Source organism: Hyperolius riggenbachi, chromosome 12 (assembly GCF_040937935.1).
Source record: "Hyperolius riggenbachi isolate aHypRig1 chromosome 12, aHypRig1.pri, whole genome shotgun sequence".
NCBI lineage: Eukaryota > Metazoa > Chordata > Amphibia > Anura > Hyperoliidae > Hyperolius > Hyperolius riggenbachi.
This window is the reverse complement of record NC_090657.1, coordinates 168,368,033-168,385,707: the sequence shown is the minus strand read 5'-3', so window position 1 is coordinate 168,385,707 and position 17,675 is coordinate 168,368,033. Positions and strand designations below refer to the sequence as shown.

The following is a 17,675-nucleotide window of genomic DNA, read 5'->3' as shown; positions in this document are numbered from 1 at the left end:
CGGTGGCCGCGCCGACCTGGCCAGGCCGGCGGCCAGGTCGCGCCTCTTCTGCGCTCCATTGTGCGTTCCACGCCGGCGCGCTGACGTCATCGGACGTCCTCCGGGCTGTACTGCGCAGGCTTAGTAGTTCTGAGCCTGCGCAGTACAGCCCGGAGGACGTCCGATGACGTCAGCGCGCCGGCGTGGAACGCACAATGGAGCGCAAAAGAGGCCCGACCTGGCAGCCGGCCTGGCCAGGTCGGGTCGGCCATCGGAGACCACCGGGAGCCTGCGGAGCGGCGCCGAGGGCACCTCCTGCCTGCCACGGGCTGGAGGAAGCCCCAGGTAAGTGGATAAGGATTTTTTTTTTTTCATAGTCCCTGAACCTTCCCTTTAAGCATTTACAATATTAAGTGAGTGGGTGAAACGGAGGATGTATTTGGATACATTTTCACACCTGCTCCCAATGAAAAATGTATCCAAATTCCTCCTTCGTTTCGCCCATCCACTTAATATTGTAAATGCTTAATATTGCTTAATATGCTTAATATTGTAAATGGGCTGCTCTCTGCTGCCTGAAATATGTACAGTATAAGCTGTTACTGTGTGCTGCTAGTAAACTAAGCTGTGCGAAAAACCACATATCTCCAGGTCCATTCAGGGGATAAATAGATGAAAAAATAACGAATGGCCACACCCTTTTTCCCTGGTGAATTGTGATTTTGAGAAAAAATAACGACTATCGCAGATTTATCGCATGGATTTCTCTCTGTTGATATTTCACCCTATACTTCTGGAGAATTGCTATTTGGAGATATCACAGGAGGTAAATTACCTCCTATGAGATAAATAGGTCGGTAACCTCTGGTGAATTGATGCCAATGAAACAGTAGAAACTTAAAAACTAGATTTAAATATAAAATAAAACTGTGGGATATTTTAAAAAAAGTCATTTTTAGGAGGATGACAGATACAATTGTTGTTTTCTCATCAGTTTATCTTCACCTTGGATGTCCTTTAAAGCTGAAATTTTCACCTGTAAAATGTTATATTCAGTCACTCTTTTTTTCTGTTATATTTAAACTACATCCTGTAGTCTGTAAAAAAAATAATAATAAAAAAAAGGAATTTTAACAGTAAAGTGAAGTGACTTTGAGTTGAGATAAACGTGTGTATGTGTAGTCCCAAAGCTACATGGCATAGCACTAGGCTCACTGTAAATGTAGCCACTAAAGGTATGCTTTTTATGAATGATTCTCAAATCGTTCATAAAATTAGTGTAAATGTGGAAATTTCAATTGTACGGAATTTGAATAAGCATCCCAAATTTGCACCTCAATAACAATCCTACTGACTGATGTGGACTGGTCCATGTAGATCTGGGCAAGACATGATATCAACACAATTCAAACATGGCTGGCACTGAAGTGTAGTTTTTTTTTTTAAATCAGCAGATAGGTAGATAATTGTTTTAATTAAAAATATTATTAGAATTAAAATAATCAAGGTAAAACATTGGGCCACAATTTATAGGGACCCTGAGCTGTGTATTAAAAAGGTGTATTAAAAAAGAATACCGGACTTACCTGGAGCTTCCTACAAGCCCTGTGAGGTTCTCGGCATCCTCCTGGCCCTCTCTTCTATTTCGCTGGCGGCTCCGGTAACAAGACGACTTCGGGTTAAGTCGCCCGTGCTCGCCCCCTCCCCCTGCGTAGCCCTTGTGTCATCAGGACGGCCACCGTACAGCGGCTGTCATGATGACGTGACGGCTACGCAGCGGTGTCAAGCGCGCAACTTCACCCAAAGTCGTTGCGTTACCGGAGCAGAACAGCAGAGGGGGCCAGGAGGATGCCAGGAACCTCGTGGGCTATGGTGGGCTGGAGGAAGCCACAGGTAAGTCCAGTTTACTTTTTTAATGCACAGCTCAAGGTCCCTTTAATGCTGGTGACATAAAGCTAACAATAAAGATTTGTTAGTAAGAAGGTGTTTAAAAATATAATAATAGGTCATGTATGTCAATGGTATGATTTTCTACTTGATCAGAAGACCATTTGAAAAAAAAAAAATGCTAGGTGTATCAACAAAACAGCTATGTTGACGATCGACTATATGATCATTTTTAATCTTTAGTGAGCAACTTTTTTAAAAAAACATTTGATTGCATTTACTGATTTAAATATAAAATTGTTCATAAAAATTAATTTTTGTTTAATTAATGGGCACCTTAAGGGCCCTTTTCACACTGGGACGCAAGTGACGTGTTCGCCACATCCCCGACGCCAGGGCAAGCCTACGTTACTGTGCGGCAGACTGAAACTCATGGAACTCTATGGCAACGCTTGTGTGTAAAAATGACCGCAACAAGTATTTGCACGTGCTGAAGCGTATTTTAGCAATTTTGCTTCCGCGCACGTGAACGCTTCGGCCAAAGGAAGTGAATGTCACTTCCTGCCTGGCTTGGCTGGCAGATGGGGATTACCGCGTACTAATGCACAGAAGGCACCGCTAATGCCAATCCGCAGTCTGAAACCAGCCTAAAGGTTAATAATACAGAGGTTTAAATCAGAATCTCTCTGCAGTCAGTCTGTAGTGTAACTCCCACTGATAACTAATTCCAGGTTGTAAATCTCTGTATGGCTGAGAAAAACACATCTAAGGACCCACAAATGTCCAAGATCTGTCTGTACAAGGAGCTGGTTAAAGAGAACCCGAGGTGGGATTTTATAAAGTTAGTAGGGCACAGGGCTGGTTGTGCACACTATCACCAGCCTCTGTTGCCGTATAGCGTGCCCCCAGGCCACACCTGCGCTCTGCTGTCCCCTGTAATAAAAACCGCCGTGCTAGCGACATGCACCTTGTCGCTAGTACGTGGTTTACCTATGTGGTGCCTGTCACCGCCGCTCCCCCGCCTCCTCTATATCGCCACTCCCTGCCCGCGTCCCTGCCCTCCAATCAGCGGGATGGAAGGGACGCGGGCGGAGAGCAGCGATATAGAAGAGGCGGGGGAGCGGCAGTGAAAGGCACCACATAGGTAAACAGCATGCTGGTGACAAGGTGCATGTCGCTAGCACAGCGTTTTTTATTACAGGGGACAGCAGAGCGCGGGGGGGGGGGGGGGGGGGGCACACTATACGGCGACAGAGGCTGGTGATAGTATGCACAACCAGCCTTTGTGCCCTACTAACATTATAAAATCCCACCTCGGGTTCTCTTTATCCTCTTCAGGACCACAGGCTTTGGGGTAAAGGGGGGGTCCCTAAAGACCAGGCTATTTTTCACAACTTGCAGCTTTTAGGCCTCGCTGCAGGGCTGCACAACTTAGCACACAAGTGATTTCCACCCCCCCTTTCTCCCCACCAACAGAGCTCTCTGTTGGTGGGGTCTGATCGCGCCCCCAATGTTTATTTGTTTTTTTTGTCAATATTTATTTCTTTATATTTGTAATATTTTTTGACATTTTTTTCCTCCCTCCCTCCACCAGCCAATCAGCACGATCGGATGTGATAGGCTTCAGCCTATCACAGCGGATCGCTTTTGTCCCTCTGGAGGGGACAGCCGAGTGACACGGCTGTCCCCTGTATAGCGCTGCCTTAGATCGCAGCGCTGTACGTACTAAATAGACGGTGGTTTTGCCGTCTAACAGTCTCGCCGCTGGGAGACTCTGCTCCACCTACCAAGCAGGAGGCGTGCGATCTCCTGCAAAAGCCAGCCCCAGGACTTTACACTGATCGGCGTTAGGCAGTCCTGGGGCTGCCACCAAGGCCACGCCCATCGACATGACGCGGTCCTGTAGTGGTTAATTGTAAGGGATCTCTCCTCTCGGCCGCAGTATGGTCTGAGGTGGAGACAGAGGTAGAGTCAGCTGACAATTAGGCAGGGGTTTATGTATAAATAATAATATGTGGATGCAGACCCTGCCTGGGATTGAACCCTGGTCTCTGATGTCGGAGGCAGTGCTCTTGCCACTGTGCTATAGCTGAGACACTGTCAGGATGTTTTGCTGGTTAGTATTGGTTACCAGTTGACATGTATTGCCACCCGTGTCAGCAGATCTCTCTCTCTCTCTCTCTCTCTCTTTCTCAGCTGATAGTTAAACTAGATTAATGGCTGCGTGTGATTGGCTGTTGTGTGCATGCGGCCGGCCACTGATTGGTTGCCTGATATATTTAAGGTTACCGAGTGCAATTTAACTTTTCGTGTTAGCGTATGCTTCTGCTTAGTGCTGGGTGTTCTTTGAAAACTTGTGGATTGCTTTTCTGGACTTTGACTTACCGCTTGTCACTGGACTCTGCCTGTTTGCTGCCTGCCCTGACCAACTGCCTGTTATTGGATTCTGCCTGTTTGCTGCCTGAACTGATCTATTACTTGTTACTGGACTCTGCCTGTTTGCTGCCTGCCCTGACCATTGGATTGCCTGACCTTGATTTCTGCCTAGCCCTTCTGTACCGTGACATTTATATAGTACTGCTGTGTTCTGGACTTTATCTCATCATGCCCTGGAACCTGCATACCAATAAGCTATTGTTTCTGTACTTCCGCATTATCAACATCTCCTGCTATTTTCTAGATTGCTGTTGCCACTAATATTCAGGTGACTATTACCAGTTATACTCATATACTATCTGTGCCTTGTTACCTGTCTCGCAGAGGATTGCTGGTATATATTCAGGTCTCACATTGTATGCAAAATCTACTTACAAAGAGTCCGTGTGTGTGGTTAGGTCACTCTTTGGAAGTGTTAGCTAGTCGGTCGCATTTGCATACAGTGTGAACCTTAATCCTATATCAGCGAGTCCTGACATTAATACTATAAAAATACTTTTCTGTTCCATGCGACAGCGAAAACTTAAGATGGTTTTTTTTAACCTTTAAATTCAAGTAAAGGGGCCCATACACTGAGCCGATTAGCGGCCGATCGATCGAGCGAAATCGATCTATCGCAAATCAATTGACTAATCGATTCTGCGGCCGATTTCAATTGATCTGACATACTGGAACATCTAGGTCAATCTGTTGAGATTGCTTATCATTTTGCATCGGACCTTATGGAAATCTGATGGCAAAAAAATGCCATCAGATCGATTTTCAATAGATTTCATACTGAAATCTATTGGAAATCTGTTCCTAGTAAAAAATGTTCCTAAACACATCAGATAGATCAGAAATCTGTCTGATGATCTATCTGCTGCTAATCTAACGAGTGTATGGCCACCTTAAGACTCTGGGGCCCATATGCAATTCACTTATTCTCCTCAGTTTTTCCCTAGGTGATAATTTTAAACTTGTCAATAAAATGCCCTTTAAGCCACCAGAAAGCAAGAAAATGCTCAAAATAATTTTGATAGAACTCTTTTCACCTAATTTTTGGTACTTTTTAAGTTGCAACGTGCTGGAAAGTTATTTGAAATCAAGATGAAAAATTATCACCTAGGTGAAAACTCAGGTGAAAAAAAGAATTGCATATGGGCCTCGGACCCTGGGAAAGTCCTGATTCAGATTATAGATACAATGGTTTACCTCGTCATCAGTTTGTTTTCACTTCAGGTATTCTTTTGAAGCATTTTTTTTTTATAACCTGGAATTTGGTTTTCATTACAGACAGTCCCATTTTCGGTGTCTTGGCTACAGATGATGACAAAGAGGAAACCCCCAACTCTGAAGTCACTTTTTACTTAATCAACCAGATCCCTTCAGATATTGATGTGAAATTCACTGTCGATCCAAAAAGTGGACTGATTAGTGGCAAGGGCTGCATCAGTTATGAGGTGAGCTGTTCAGCATTACTATTCACAGAGGCGCTTGGCATAGTACCAAACCTGTTTTGTATATGCTCCATCTTATTGCCTGAGGAGGCGGGTCACTCCCGTGAAACGCATTGTATTTTACTGGAGTATGTAAATAAATTGTTTTGCTGAAAATTGATCAGCATTTTCTTGTGTCTGCCCGGAGGAGGTAAGTCCACCACTACCTCCTCATTTTTAAATGTTTTCGATCTTTTTATCCTACTGTATCCATACTATGTCATTACTATTAAAGAGGAACTGCACTGAAAATAACATTGAATACAAGTGCTTATTTTTATAATATTTATTTATACATTATTTAGTCAGTGTTTGCCCATTGTAAAATCTTTCCTCTCCCTGATTTACATTCTGAAAGTTATCACGGGTTTTCTTTAGGCTCATCTTTAGTTCTGTCAGGTGCAGCTCGGCAGAATGTTTGTTTCTGAGAATTCTGAAGCTAGTGCCAAACATACCTGGTCTCCCAGAATGCTCTGGGAGCAGAATCCCACACAGCTAAACAGCCTAGGCTAAGCATCACTGGGAGGGAGGGGCTACATACCAATATACAGCAATACATAGATATATGAAATGTTTCTGATGCTGAAACCAGGATAATTACTGTAAAACTGGGCATCCTGAATAATTTACTGCATCCAGAGGTTTACTATATCAGAGTTTACTATAACGAGATTCTATCTATCTAGAGACCAGGGTTGAATCCTGGCTAGAGTCAGTACCTATTCAGTAAGGAGTTGTAAGCAAGACTCCCTAACGCTACAGGGTGGACTCTTAAATGCGCCCCAGTGGCTGCAGCTCTTGAGCGCTTCGAGTCCAATTGGAGAAAAGCGCTATACAAATGTTTAGATATAAACTCACCTAAAGGATTATTAGGAACACCATACTAATACGGTGTTTGACCCCCTTTTGCCTTTAGAACTGCCTTAATTCTATGTGGCATTGATTCAACAAGGTGCTGAAAGCATTCTTTACAAATGTTGGCCCATATTGATAGGACAAACTTATATATATCTATCATGTTACACTATACGTGTATACTTATATATCAGTTTGTATTGAATAGTGAATTATCTGCACTCCAGTCAGGGATTCTCAGTTTCTCAGCAGGACAAGCTGAAACGGAGAGCAGAGACCTGTATAAGATAGAAGAAAAAAGGCTGAAAATGTTGTTACAGAGTCTCTTTAATAGGGATTCATCCTTTGGGGCAAGTAAAGCCAAGCTAAGTACTTGGACCAATACAACACCGCCATTAATACCATTGCAATGACAAGTAACAGATAATATAACAGCTCAGGTAGCAGTGACAGTGTGCCATTCCAAGGGAAGCTTAGAGGAAGTATTCAGGGGAGATTTTCCTTTTAGATCTGGACATGGAAGTTTCATGTGTTTCAAAAAGCCTTCATCCAGGGTGGAGATAACAGATGTTTTTCCAGAGCATGAGACAATTAGTTTGGCAGGAAAACCCCATTTATATTTGATTTGATGATCTCTCAGAGTCTTAGTGATGGGGTTAAGAGTCTTGCAGTGTGGCTTGTGCAAGATCGGCAAAGAGTAAAACGTTTTTAAAGGGGTCAGGTAGGTTGCCATTTTTCTTAGTGTAAGCCAGGAGTTCTTCTTTAGTGTGGTAAAATTGGAAGTTCATGATGATGTCCCTGGGAATATTTTCAGAGAGAAATGTAGGCTTAAGTAAACAATACATTATTTCTATAGACAGTTCAACGTCTGTTAGATGAGGCAGCACTTGTTTCAATAGCTTTGTGGTGAAAGGTTTTAACTCAGACTGGGAAACCGACTCTGGTACTCCTCTTAGTTTTAAATTGTTCCTTTGATTACGGTCTTCTAGGTCACTGGTTTTTGTTTTTAATTGAGGAAATGTCAGATGATTGTGATTCAAGAGCATCGATCACTTTGTTGAAACCTAGGGTCAGTTCAGTTGCAGTTTCCTCAGTGAATTTAGATTGGAGGTAAATCTGCCAGAAAATTGTATGGTGTGTACCTAGCACTAAAGGGATCATCCTAATGGAAGGGGCTGATATGAGAGCTGATGACCGCGCTGCCAGAAGGGAAACTACAGCCCCCTCTCAGGAACGAAGAAATCTGGCAGAATATCTATTAGGCCAAATTCTCCATGCGCACAAGTCCTATCAATAAATGGATTGCATATTTGCATTCAGTAAAGTGCTATGAATTTACACATTTCACACAGAGAATTAAACGGTAAAGTATTCTGATTCAAATGCCCTAAGTATAGATCAGCCATTCTCAACCGGGGTTCCGCGAGAACCCTGGGGTTCCGCGAGAACCCTTCAGGGGTTCCGTGTCATTTTGCCACTTCCACGGGACAACATAGTCCCGCTGCTGTCTTTTTGCAGCAGCAGCAGCAGCAGCAGAAGGATTCCTTCATGCTGGTGCGAGTGATGCGGCAGATGGATCTGTAAAGAAGCCGCATCACCCGAAGCCAGCTCTATAGTTCCGGCACGCGCGGGAGTTCAAGAAGAATCCCAGCTTCAAGGAGGAGGTAAGGACATCAGATGGTAAGTATGGGGGGAGGTTTTTCCCTGCACTGATGGCAAAGCAGGCACATTAAAGGGGACAAAGCAGCACACAAACGGGGGACAAAGCAGCCACAGAGAGGGGGAACAAAACAGCCACAGAAACGGGGGAGAAAGCAGCTACAGAAACAGACAAAGCAGCAACAGAAACGGGGGACAAAGCAGCCACAGCAATGGGGGACAAAGCAGCCACAGCAATGGGGGACAAAGCAGCACACTAACAGACAAAGCAGCAACAGAAACGGGGGACAAAGCAGCCACAGCAATGGGGGACATAGCAGCCACAGCAATGGGGGACAAAGCAGCCACAACAATGGGGGACAAAGCAGCCACAACAATGGGGGGGGGACAAAGCAGCATGCTAACAGGCAAACCAGCAACAGAAGCGGGGGACAAAGCAGCCACAGCAATGGGGGACAAAGCAGCCACAGCAATGGGGGACAAAGCAGCACACTAACAGACAAAGCAGCAACAGAAACGGGGGACAAAGCAGCCACAACAATGGGGGGGGGGGGGGGACGACAAAGCAGCACGCTAACAGGCAAACCAGCAACAGAAGCGGGGGACAAAGCAGCCACAGCAATGGGGGACAAAGCAGCCACAGCAATGGGGGACAAAGCAGCCACAGCAATGGGGGACAAAGCAGCACACTAACAGACAAAGCAGCAACAGAAACGGGGGACAAAGCAGCCACAACAATGGGGGGGGGGGGGGGACAAAGCAGCACGCTAACAGGCAAACCAGCAACAGAAGCGGGGGACAAAGCAGCCACAGCAATGGGGGACAAAGCAGCCACAGCAATGGGGGACAAAGCAGCCACAGCAATGGGGGGGGGGGGGGGACAAAGCAGCACGCTAACAGGCAAACCAGCAACAGAAGCGGGGGACAAAGCAGCCACAGCAATGGGGGACAAAGCAGCCACAGCAATGGGGGACAAAGCAGCCACAGCAATGGGGGGGGGGGACAAAGCAGCACTCTAACAGACAAAGCAGCAACAGAAACGGGGGACAAAGCAGCCACAACAATGGGGAGGGGGGGGGACAAAGCAGCACGCTAACAGGCAAACCAGCAACAGAAGCGGGGGACAAAGCAGCCACAACAATGGGGGACAAAGCAGCACACAAACAGACAAAACAGCCACAGCAATGAAGGACAAAGCAGCCACAGAAAGGGGGGACAAAGCAGTCCCACAAACGAGACATGGTAACCAAACAAACAGTGGGGACCAAGCAGCTACAGAAATGGGGGCCACACTTGTTAAGGCACATGGGAGCTAACAAGTGGGATAAAGGGGGCCAACCCTGTTAAGGGGGACATGGCGTGCCACACTAATAAAGAGGGCACAGGTGCCATAATATAGAGAGGACAAGGGTCCAATTTTAATATAGGGAAATGTGTGTGTGTTTAATTTTTATATATATATATATATATATATATATATATATATATATAATGCATCAGGGGTTCCCCGAGATTAGAACATTTTCTGAAGGGTTCCTCGGGTCAAAAAAGGTTGAGAAAGGCTGGTATAGATGGATCAACAGGTCCTGGTTAATAATATTATTAAATGAAGTTATATATTTATGTATATAGATGCTACTCATGATATGTGCATAAAGGGCTTTTGGGGACAACCAGCTTTTCAAGGTATTCATTCAGAGATACTAAGACGAGTTTTGAGTCAGATCATCTAATAATTAAAATGCATATTTTATTATAAACATATAAAACATATTTAATTTGAGAGAAAACACAGCTAGAACAGACACAAGCTGATATAGCCATCACAGTAATAAGTGTTATGCTGGGAATACACAATGAGATTTTTCAGATTTACTGCCTGATCGCTTTTATGATCGATTTTACGATTGTTTGTACGATCGCTTTTGTTATCAATTTCCATTCACCTCTATGAGAAATTGATCAGAAAAACGATCCAAATCAGATCGGACATGTCCAGGGCCGGATTTGTACTTTTTACCGCCCAAGGCCATTTATACCATCTGTATGGTTGTTATCTCTTTGTGCCCCAATTGGTGTCACAGACAATAGCTTTTTTAGTAATACGTGTATAGATTAGAAGTTATATTTTGCAATTTTATGTCATGCTTGCCATCTCATTAATGATGGACCCATTGCGTCACCATGAGAGTTATACTGATGTATACCTGCAGGATAGAGCTAACAGGTCTTACAGAGACGGCACAAGTACAGGACAGAGAGTTCAAAGGTTAAAGCTGTTCTTGTAGATAGGGATGACTGCATAGAACAGCTTTCCTGCCCCTCACTGAGCCGCCCCTAAACTTTGGGTGCCCTAGGCCATGGCCTATGTGGCCTTGCCAGAAATCCGGCCCTGGACATGTCTGAAATTATCTACCAAACCATCTATCTGCCAAAAAATCTCATGGTGTATTCCCAGCATTACTTACAATAACAATAATTCCTCATACATTTTTTTGATTGCTCCCCCTGTATGGGGGGCTTTTAGGCTTCTTGCACACTGCAAGCGATTCCGATTCAGATTCCGCTTTTTAATCAGTTTTTACCTCCAATTCAGATTCAGATTTGCAGTGTGCAAGGAGCAAACTGCAAATCTGAATCTGAATCGGAAGTAAAAACAGATTAAAAAGCGGAATCTAAATCTGAATTGCTTGCAGTGTGCAAGAGGCCTTAAATGGAGTTCACTCCAAGTAGTGACTACCCACTATATAAACAAAAGTGAGGTCACACTAGGATTAGAGTGTCCGTATATACTTTTAATAGCAATAGATACACAATGGCCGAGATATACTCGGTGTTGACTCATTTCACGAATAAGACATTTGTACAATTCACTTCTTCAGGAGTAGCGTTTTATTCTCGGCTTAAAGAGGAACTCCAGTGAAAATAATGTAATAAAAAAAGTGCTTCATTTTTACAATAATTATGTATAAATGATTCAGTCAGTGTTTGCCCATTGTAAAATATTGTAAATCCCTGATTTATATTCTGACATTTATCACATGGTGACATTTTTACTGCTGGCAAGTGATGTAGCTGCTGCTTGATGTTTTAGCAGTTGGAAACAGCTGTAAACAGCTATTTCCCACAATGCAACAGGGTTCACAGACAGGAAACTGCCAAGAATACTCAGAATTTATTTGTGGGAGGGGTTTCACCACAATATCAGCCATACAGCGCCCTCTGATGGCCTGTTTGTGAAAATGAATAGATTTCTCAGGGGGTATCAGCTACTGATTGGGATAAAGTTCAATTCTTGGTCGGAGTTTCTCTTTAAAGGCACACATACACTGTAGGCTGGTATCTAAAATATAAACAAAGAACCCAAATGATCAGTAATAGCATTAAATAGCATGGCGCACTGCACAGTCTGAATGGCCAGACCATGCTGATAGAGAAACACCGCCACCAGAGACCACACATGTGCAACCAAGTCCTCTGTGAGTTTATGGTAGCATCAAAATATACATCATTCTTTGAGTAAGATACTCAAAGTACCAAGATTGTGATCACAAAGAAAACATAACACCGTATATGGAGTGGTACATGGTGGTTTAAGGCTGCTTTCACAGTGAGACATTACAGGAGCACGTTAGAGCAGCCTGTAACGCACCCCACCGCACAGCAATGAAAAATCAATGGGCTGTTCACAGTGCCCACGTTGCGTTACACAGTAACGCTGCACGTTCGTTTGAAGTGCAGCATACTGTGCATTCTAGCGGCTTAAGCCGCGTTAGACTGTTTGCACATGCTAGGTATGGGTGTTTTTTTTTTATTTTGTGGGCGGGGAGAGGCCGCTACGTAGCCAGGCACATGGCTACTTTATATTCACTGCACTTGCAATGTTTACTTCCAGGAGCGGCCGCTGATTGGCTGGTGGGACCACGTAATGCGGAGCGTTCCAGTCACGTGGTCTCCGCAGTGCATCCGACAGAGCAGGCGCACCAAGAGCTGCTTGTAACGCGGCTCTTGGTAGCGTCCTGCTCCAACACCACCAGGCGTTGCGTTAGGGGCACGTTATGCGACCTTAACGTGTCATCTAACGCAACGTCTTAGTGGGAAAGAAGCCTTAGGGTGAATAGTCCATATTATCATAATGGTTCACTTATCACATTGTATGACAAATGAACCATATCGACGTCAGCTAACACTAGGATGGTTAATAAATTTAAGTACAAAGGACCCTACTTATTAGGATCTAAAGCCAGCAATTTATACACAAGTTATGTTTAACATTGTTATTTTTGAATATCAAACAAACAATCCCTTATCAACAGCATTGTATCATACATGGATTGCATATTTGCATTTAGTAAGGCGCTATGAATTCACACATATGAAACATGAGTATTAAACCGTAAAGTATTACTGAGAATTTTTTTTCTCAGTAGCTGTGTATGTGCAATCCACCTTAAAACCTTTTAGAGTGTGTGCCAGACTGGCCACATGGTTTGGTGAGAATTCTTTCAGTGCCCAGAAAATCATGAATTATGCAAGATATGGATTTCAGGTTATATCAAACAAAGATTGGGACAGCACCATTAACTACAAAAATAATAAGTAGACGCTGAAACAATATATAAGTAATATGCTGCCTAAAATCTCACCAGAATGTGCAGAACGGTATAAAAGGCGCAACCAGGGAAAGGATACTGCACTTTTGACTTTCACTCTCGATGTCTCCATTCCGGATCATTTCCTTGCACTGCACTTTGGTTCCCATTATCTCCTCGTGGAGTCTGTTTGGCATCTGCACTTTCCTTTTTACTGTGTGTTTCATACTTTTTTTCCTTGTTCATATATTTATACATGTTTACACCTTTTTCATTGTTTAACATTATCAGTTGCATATGGTTTATCATGTAGCACTTTATGTCATGAGTAGCACTTTATATATCCCTTTGAGGACACCCTGTTAAAGTGATTATATTGGCTGATCTATAATTTGTGTACCTTTATGCCCTACCTCTTGAATATTTTTGGTTTTAATTGTTTAACCCCATTGTTCAATAAAGATGATGGTTATTTTGCCTATATCAGTCTGGTGCAGTATTTTTGAAGTATCCTTTTCCGGGTTGTTCTCTTATGGCTTTCAGGTTACTCTGAGATCAGCTTTAATGCTTGTAGAAGCAGAGATAACCTAATACTGGGAGGAGTTTACTACCTGCAGTGTTGAGAATACTGGTGTTTCATGTAGGGAGGTTTGGAGACCGTATTCCAATGCTAGGTACACACGAAGCAATTTTCTGACAGTAACTGTCAGATCGACTATTTCCAACATGTCCAATCTGATCTCCAATTGGTTTTACAATCGATTTTCCATAGAAGTGAATGGCAAATCAATCGGAACTCAGATCGGACATGTTGGAAATAGTCGATATGACAGTAAATCTGTCAAAAAATTGCATCGTGTGTACCTAGCATTAGGATGAGGCAAAGTTGACAGCTTCTGTGAGGGCCAGTTCTGGATGGATGGCTTGCCAGTCAGCAGGGGGCTTGGACAAGTGTTAATTGCCTGGGATAGCTGGAAAGTTGACCCTTTGCCAGCCCTTGCTGCTGTGACACTGTAAATGAGATATGATGTACTCGATATGAGAATGGTGAATGTGTCACAGAAGCCTCTTACTGGGAGCCATGCAGCTTGATTGTCACTATTCAGTCAGAAGTCATGGGTAGATAAACTCTCTCTGCCTGTTAGATGGCAGTCTGTTTTTTACCCTTCGTTTTATATCCATGCGTACAATGATGCTTATTTTCTGCTCACTCTCTTGCAGGCCACCGATCTCATTCGACTGACTATTGGGGCCAAAGACAGCGGAAATCCATCGTTATCCAATTCAACTACTGTTAACTTCCGCGTTATGGATGGGAATAATAATATGCCAGTGTTCATTATTCCTCTCAGTGTGAGTATGATTGCCACAGATTAGAATGGAGAAACAGGGTTTGACCACAGTTTGCAGTATACAGACACTGGAACTAGGGAATAAGCTGCAAAAAATAAAGATTTATTGCAAATGCAGGCATACAAATGTGAATGCAAATATCATGCAAACCTATGCACAGCACACAATATACGCAAATAACCCGGGAAGCAGTACCAAATATATACAACACCTGACTATCTAACGAAGTACACAATAATATATACAGAAAGTAACAACATACAAATATATACAATCATACGAGGTAACAAGGGATCAGGCAGAGTATCAGAATCAAACAGGAGAGCAAGGTCAGTAGCAGGTAATCAGATAAAGTACAGTACCAGGCATAAGGCAAAATCAAGGTCTCAGACAGAATAAACAGGGTTCGGCAACAGGAAGGTATATACAAAAATCAGGGCAAGGAACAGGAACCAGGGTGTTCAGAAACTCAGGCCTGGAAGCTCAAAGCTCTGGCAAGTAGCTGTAGGTAGAGACAGTCCTTAAAGGGATACTGTAGGGGGGTCGGGGGAAAATGAGTTGAACTTACCCGTGGCTTGTAATGGTCCCCCACAGACATCCTGTGCCCACGCAGCCACTCACCGATGCTCCGGCCCCGCCTCTGGCTCACTTCTGGAATCTCCGACTTTAAAGTCAGAAAACCCCTGCGCCTGCGTTGCCGTGTCCTCGATCCTGCTGATGTCATCAAGAGCGCACAGCGCAGGCCCAGTATGGTCTGTGTCTGCGCAGTACACTCCTGGTGACATCAGGGGAAGCGAGGACATGGCAACGCAGGCGCAGGGGTTTTCTGACTTTAAAGTCAGAAATTACAGAAGTGAACCGGAGGCGGGGCCAGAGCATCGGTGAGTGGCTGCGCGGGCACAGGATGCCTGCGGGGGACCATTAGAAGCCCCGGGTAAGTTCAACTCATTTTCCCCCAACCCCCCTACAGTATCCCTTTAAATAGTCCATGTGATAACAGGATGCATGTGATGAGTTGCAGAAAATCAGGGCTGCTCACAGTCCACAGGGGTCCATCTGAAAATGACGCAGGGAGAAAAATGGTGCACCGTTCTGCCGATAAATGTATCATAAAACGCTATTTGCTGTTTCAAAGTAATTACAATAAAACGGTAAATTTCGTTTCATGATACATTGATTGCAGAGCGGTGCGCCATGAAAAACATGCAGGGGGCTGCTAGTATAGGCAGCGGGGGCTGGGGGAGAGTGGCAGCGGGACACTGGAGGGCAAGGGCATCGGATGTGTGCAGAAGCATACGTTACCTTGTCCTGGGCCGGCGATCGCTCCTTCCATTCATTTGCTGTAGTCCTGCAGCCGGCCAATCACCATGCGGAGACTGAAGCCACACTGTGATTGGCCGGCTGCAGGACTACAGTAAACAAATGGAAGAAGTGAAGGAGCTGAGGGAAGGAGCGATCGGCGGCCCAGGACAAGGTAACGTATGCTTCTGCACACATCCTCCCCTGATGCCTATGCCCTCCAGTGTCCCGCTGCCTCTCTCCTCCCCCGACCCCCGCTGCATTTTTGAACACTTATAACGCTATTTAGCGTTATAAGTGCAAGGCACACTGCCTGCGCCATTTTTTAACACTAATAACGCTAAATAGCGTTATATAATGTAAGTCTATGGGGCGCCCTTTGTATTCCCCTGGCGCTCTGCGCCATTATTAATTGTCACGGTCCACAGAGCCCTCTGCTGGTGGCACAATGAAATGGCAGTCCATGCAAATGCTGCCACCAGCAGGCAAGAAAAAGTTGTCCATGTTTCCTGACAATGATACAGCGATTCCATTATAATATAGCAGCAATCTCCACATTACAGACAAGCGGCAGCAATCCCCACATTACAGACAAGCAGCAGCAATCCCCACATTACAGACAAGCAGCAGCACTCCCCACATTACAGACAAGCAGCAGCAACCCCCACATTACAGGCCAGCAACAGCAATCCCCACATTATAGCAAGCCACAATTATCTCTTTTGATGACCACATTTGCCCATAAGCCAAGTCAATAGATGCATTGTTGTTCTTTCCAGTAGGTTTGAGGCGAGGCATCTGCACATGTGTAGGTAGGGTAATTGTGAGATGAGCTTCTTGTATGACTTATGAATGCAGACAACACATACATCTCTATTTGCAGGTCAACCTGACAGTGAAGGAGGGTGAACAGAATCCTGAATTACTGCGATTAAAAGTAGAAGATAAGGATACACCGAAGACCCCAGCCTGGAATGCCAAGTACAAAATACTGGTTGGAAATGAGAATGACAACTATAACATTACCACAAATCCAGAGACCAATGAGGGGATCCTGATGATCCAGAAGGTGAGCCTGTTGTGTATGTTGTCTGTTTCTTGTACCTTATCACAGCTCATCTGAGAAGACGTCCTACAGGCTACAGCAGCCCCAGCAGTTGTGAAGCTGCCCGGAGATGCTGCTGGGATACACAGGTACACTTTTTCATGTTGGCCGGGCTGCCTGCTGGAGTAGGAGCACTCGAGGTCCAGGGAGGACTGTGCTCTGAAGAAATGAGACTGCTAACATGTGGGCTCAGGCAGCCATCTTGTATGCAGTGGCGTAGCTACAATTTACGGGGGCCCCCCAATGTTCACACCCCTTCCCTTGGTGACCCTAACAGCCTGGGGGCTCATCTGACAAGGGTCATAAAATAAGTTTGGCCATCAGGATCTTCACACCCATAACAAGTGTAGCCTCAAAAACACCTGATCTGAAGTATAGTCCTCTGTATCAGAGGAAGAGAAGGTGAGTAGTTGGGGACACCCTACAGCTCTGGGCCCCCCTGATTGCAGGGGCTGCTCCCCTGTAGTTATGTCCCTGCTTGTATGGTTCACCAACAGCAAACATTCTGCAGAAAAAGGAAGACAATGGTACACACATGGTCCACATGCGTAGGGTGGGGTGGGCTCAAAGTTGAATCAGGTACAGGTTGTCATGCAGGATGTGTGGGCAAATGGTGTGAAAGGTGGAACTGAAATCTAGGAACAGGATCCTGACATAGGTGTCTTGTCTGTTGAGATGTTTCATGATGTACTCCAAGCTGATGTTGATGGCATCACCCATGGACCTGTTTGCCCTATGTGTGAACTTAGAGTGACCAGACGTCCCGGATTGCCCGGGACGCGTCCCGGATTCGGGGTCCGCTGTCCCAGGCAGCATGCTTTCAGCAGCGCGACGTCCCGGCCTCGGGACTCTGGTCACTCTATCCTCATGAACTGGCAGCGGCGTCTATAGACGCCGTGCCAGTTCATTGCCTGCAGCCCCGCTCCAGCCTCCTTGGTCTTCCGGTGTCTGTTCCGACACCGGCAGGCGAGCAGGGCTACGGCAAGATGACTGCCGAAGACCTGTACTGGAGACTATTTGTGTCTCCAGTAC

At 44.9% G+C, this 17,675-nt stretch overlaps 1 protein-coding gene and 1 long non-coding RNA gene across 6 annotated transcripts in view; one reads left to right on the top strand and one right to left on the bottom strand.

Annotated features, from left to right (window-relative positions):
• The window catches only part of LOC137541785 (cadherin-like protein 26), a 177,106-nt gene that overhangs the window by 103,631 nt on the left and 55,800 nt on the right, over positions 1-17,675 (top strand). For all 5 annotated transcript variants that reach the window (XM_068263289.1, XM_068263287.1, XM_068263290.1 and 2 more), the window contains 3 exons: positions 5,578-5,744; positions 14,108-14,239; positions 16,422-16,607. In XM_068263289.1, the coding sequence (XP_068119390.1) occupies positions 5,578-5,744; positions 14,108-14,239; positions 16,422-16,607 (485 nt within the window). The remainder of the gene's footprint in view (positions 1-5,577; positions 5,745-14,107; positions 14,240-16,421; positions 16,608-17,675) is intronic.
• LOC137541790 (uncharacterized) overlaps positions 7,126-17,675 on the bottom strand; it is a 318,006-nt gene continuing 307,456 nt past the window's right edge. Inside the window, exon 5 of the long non-coding RNA XR_011025269.1 lies at positions 7,126-7,433. This is a non-coding gene — a long non-coding RNA (uncharacterized lncRNA). The remainder of the gene's footprint in view (positions 7,434-17,675) is intronic.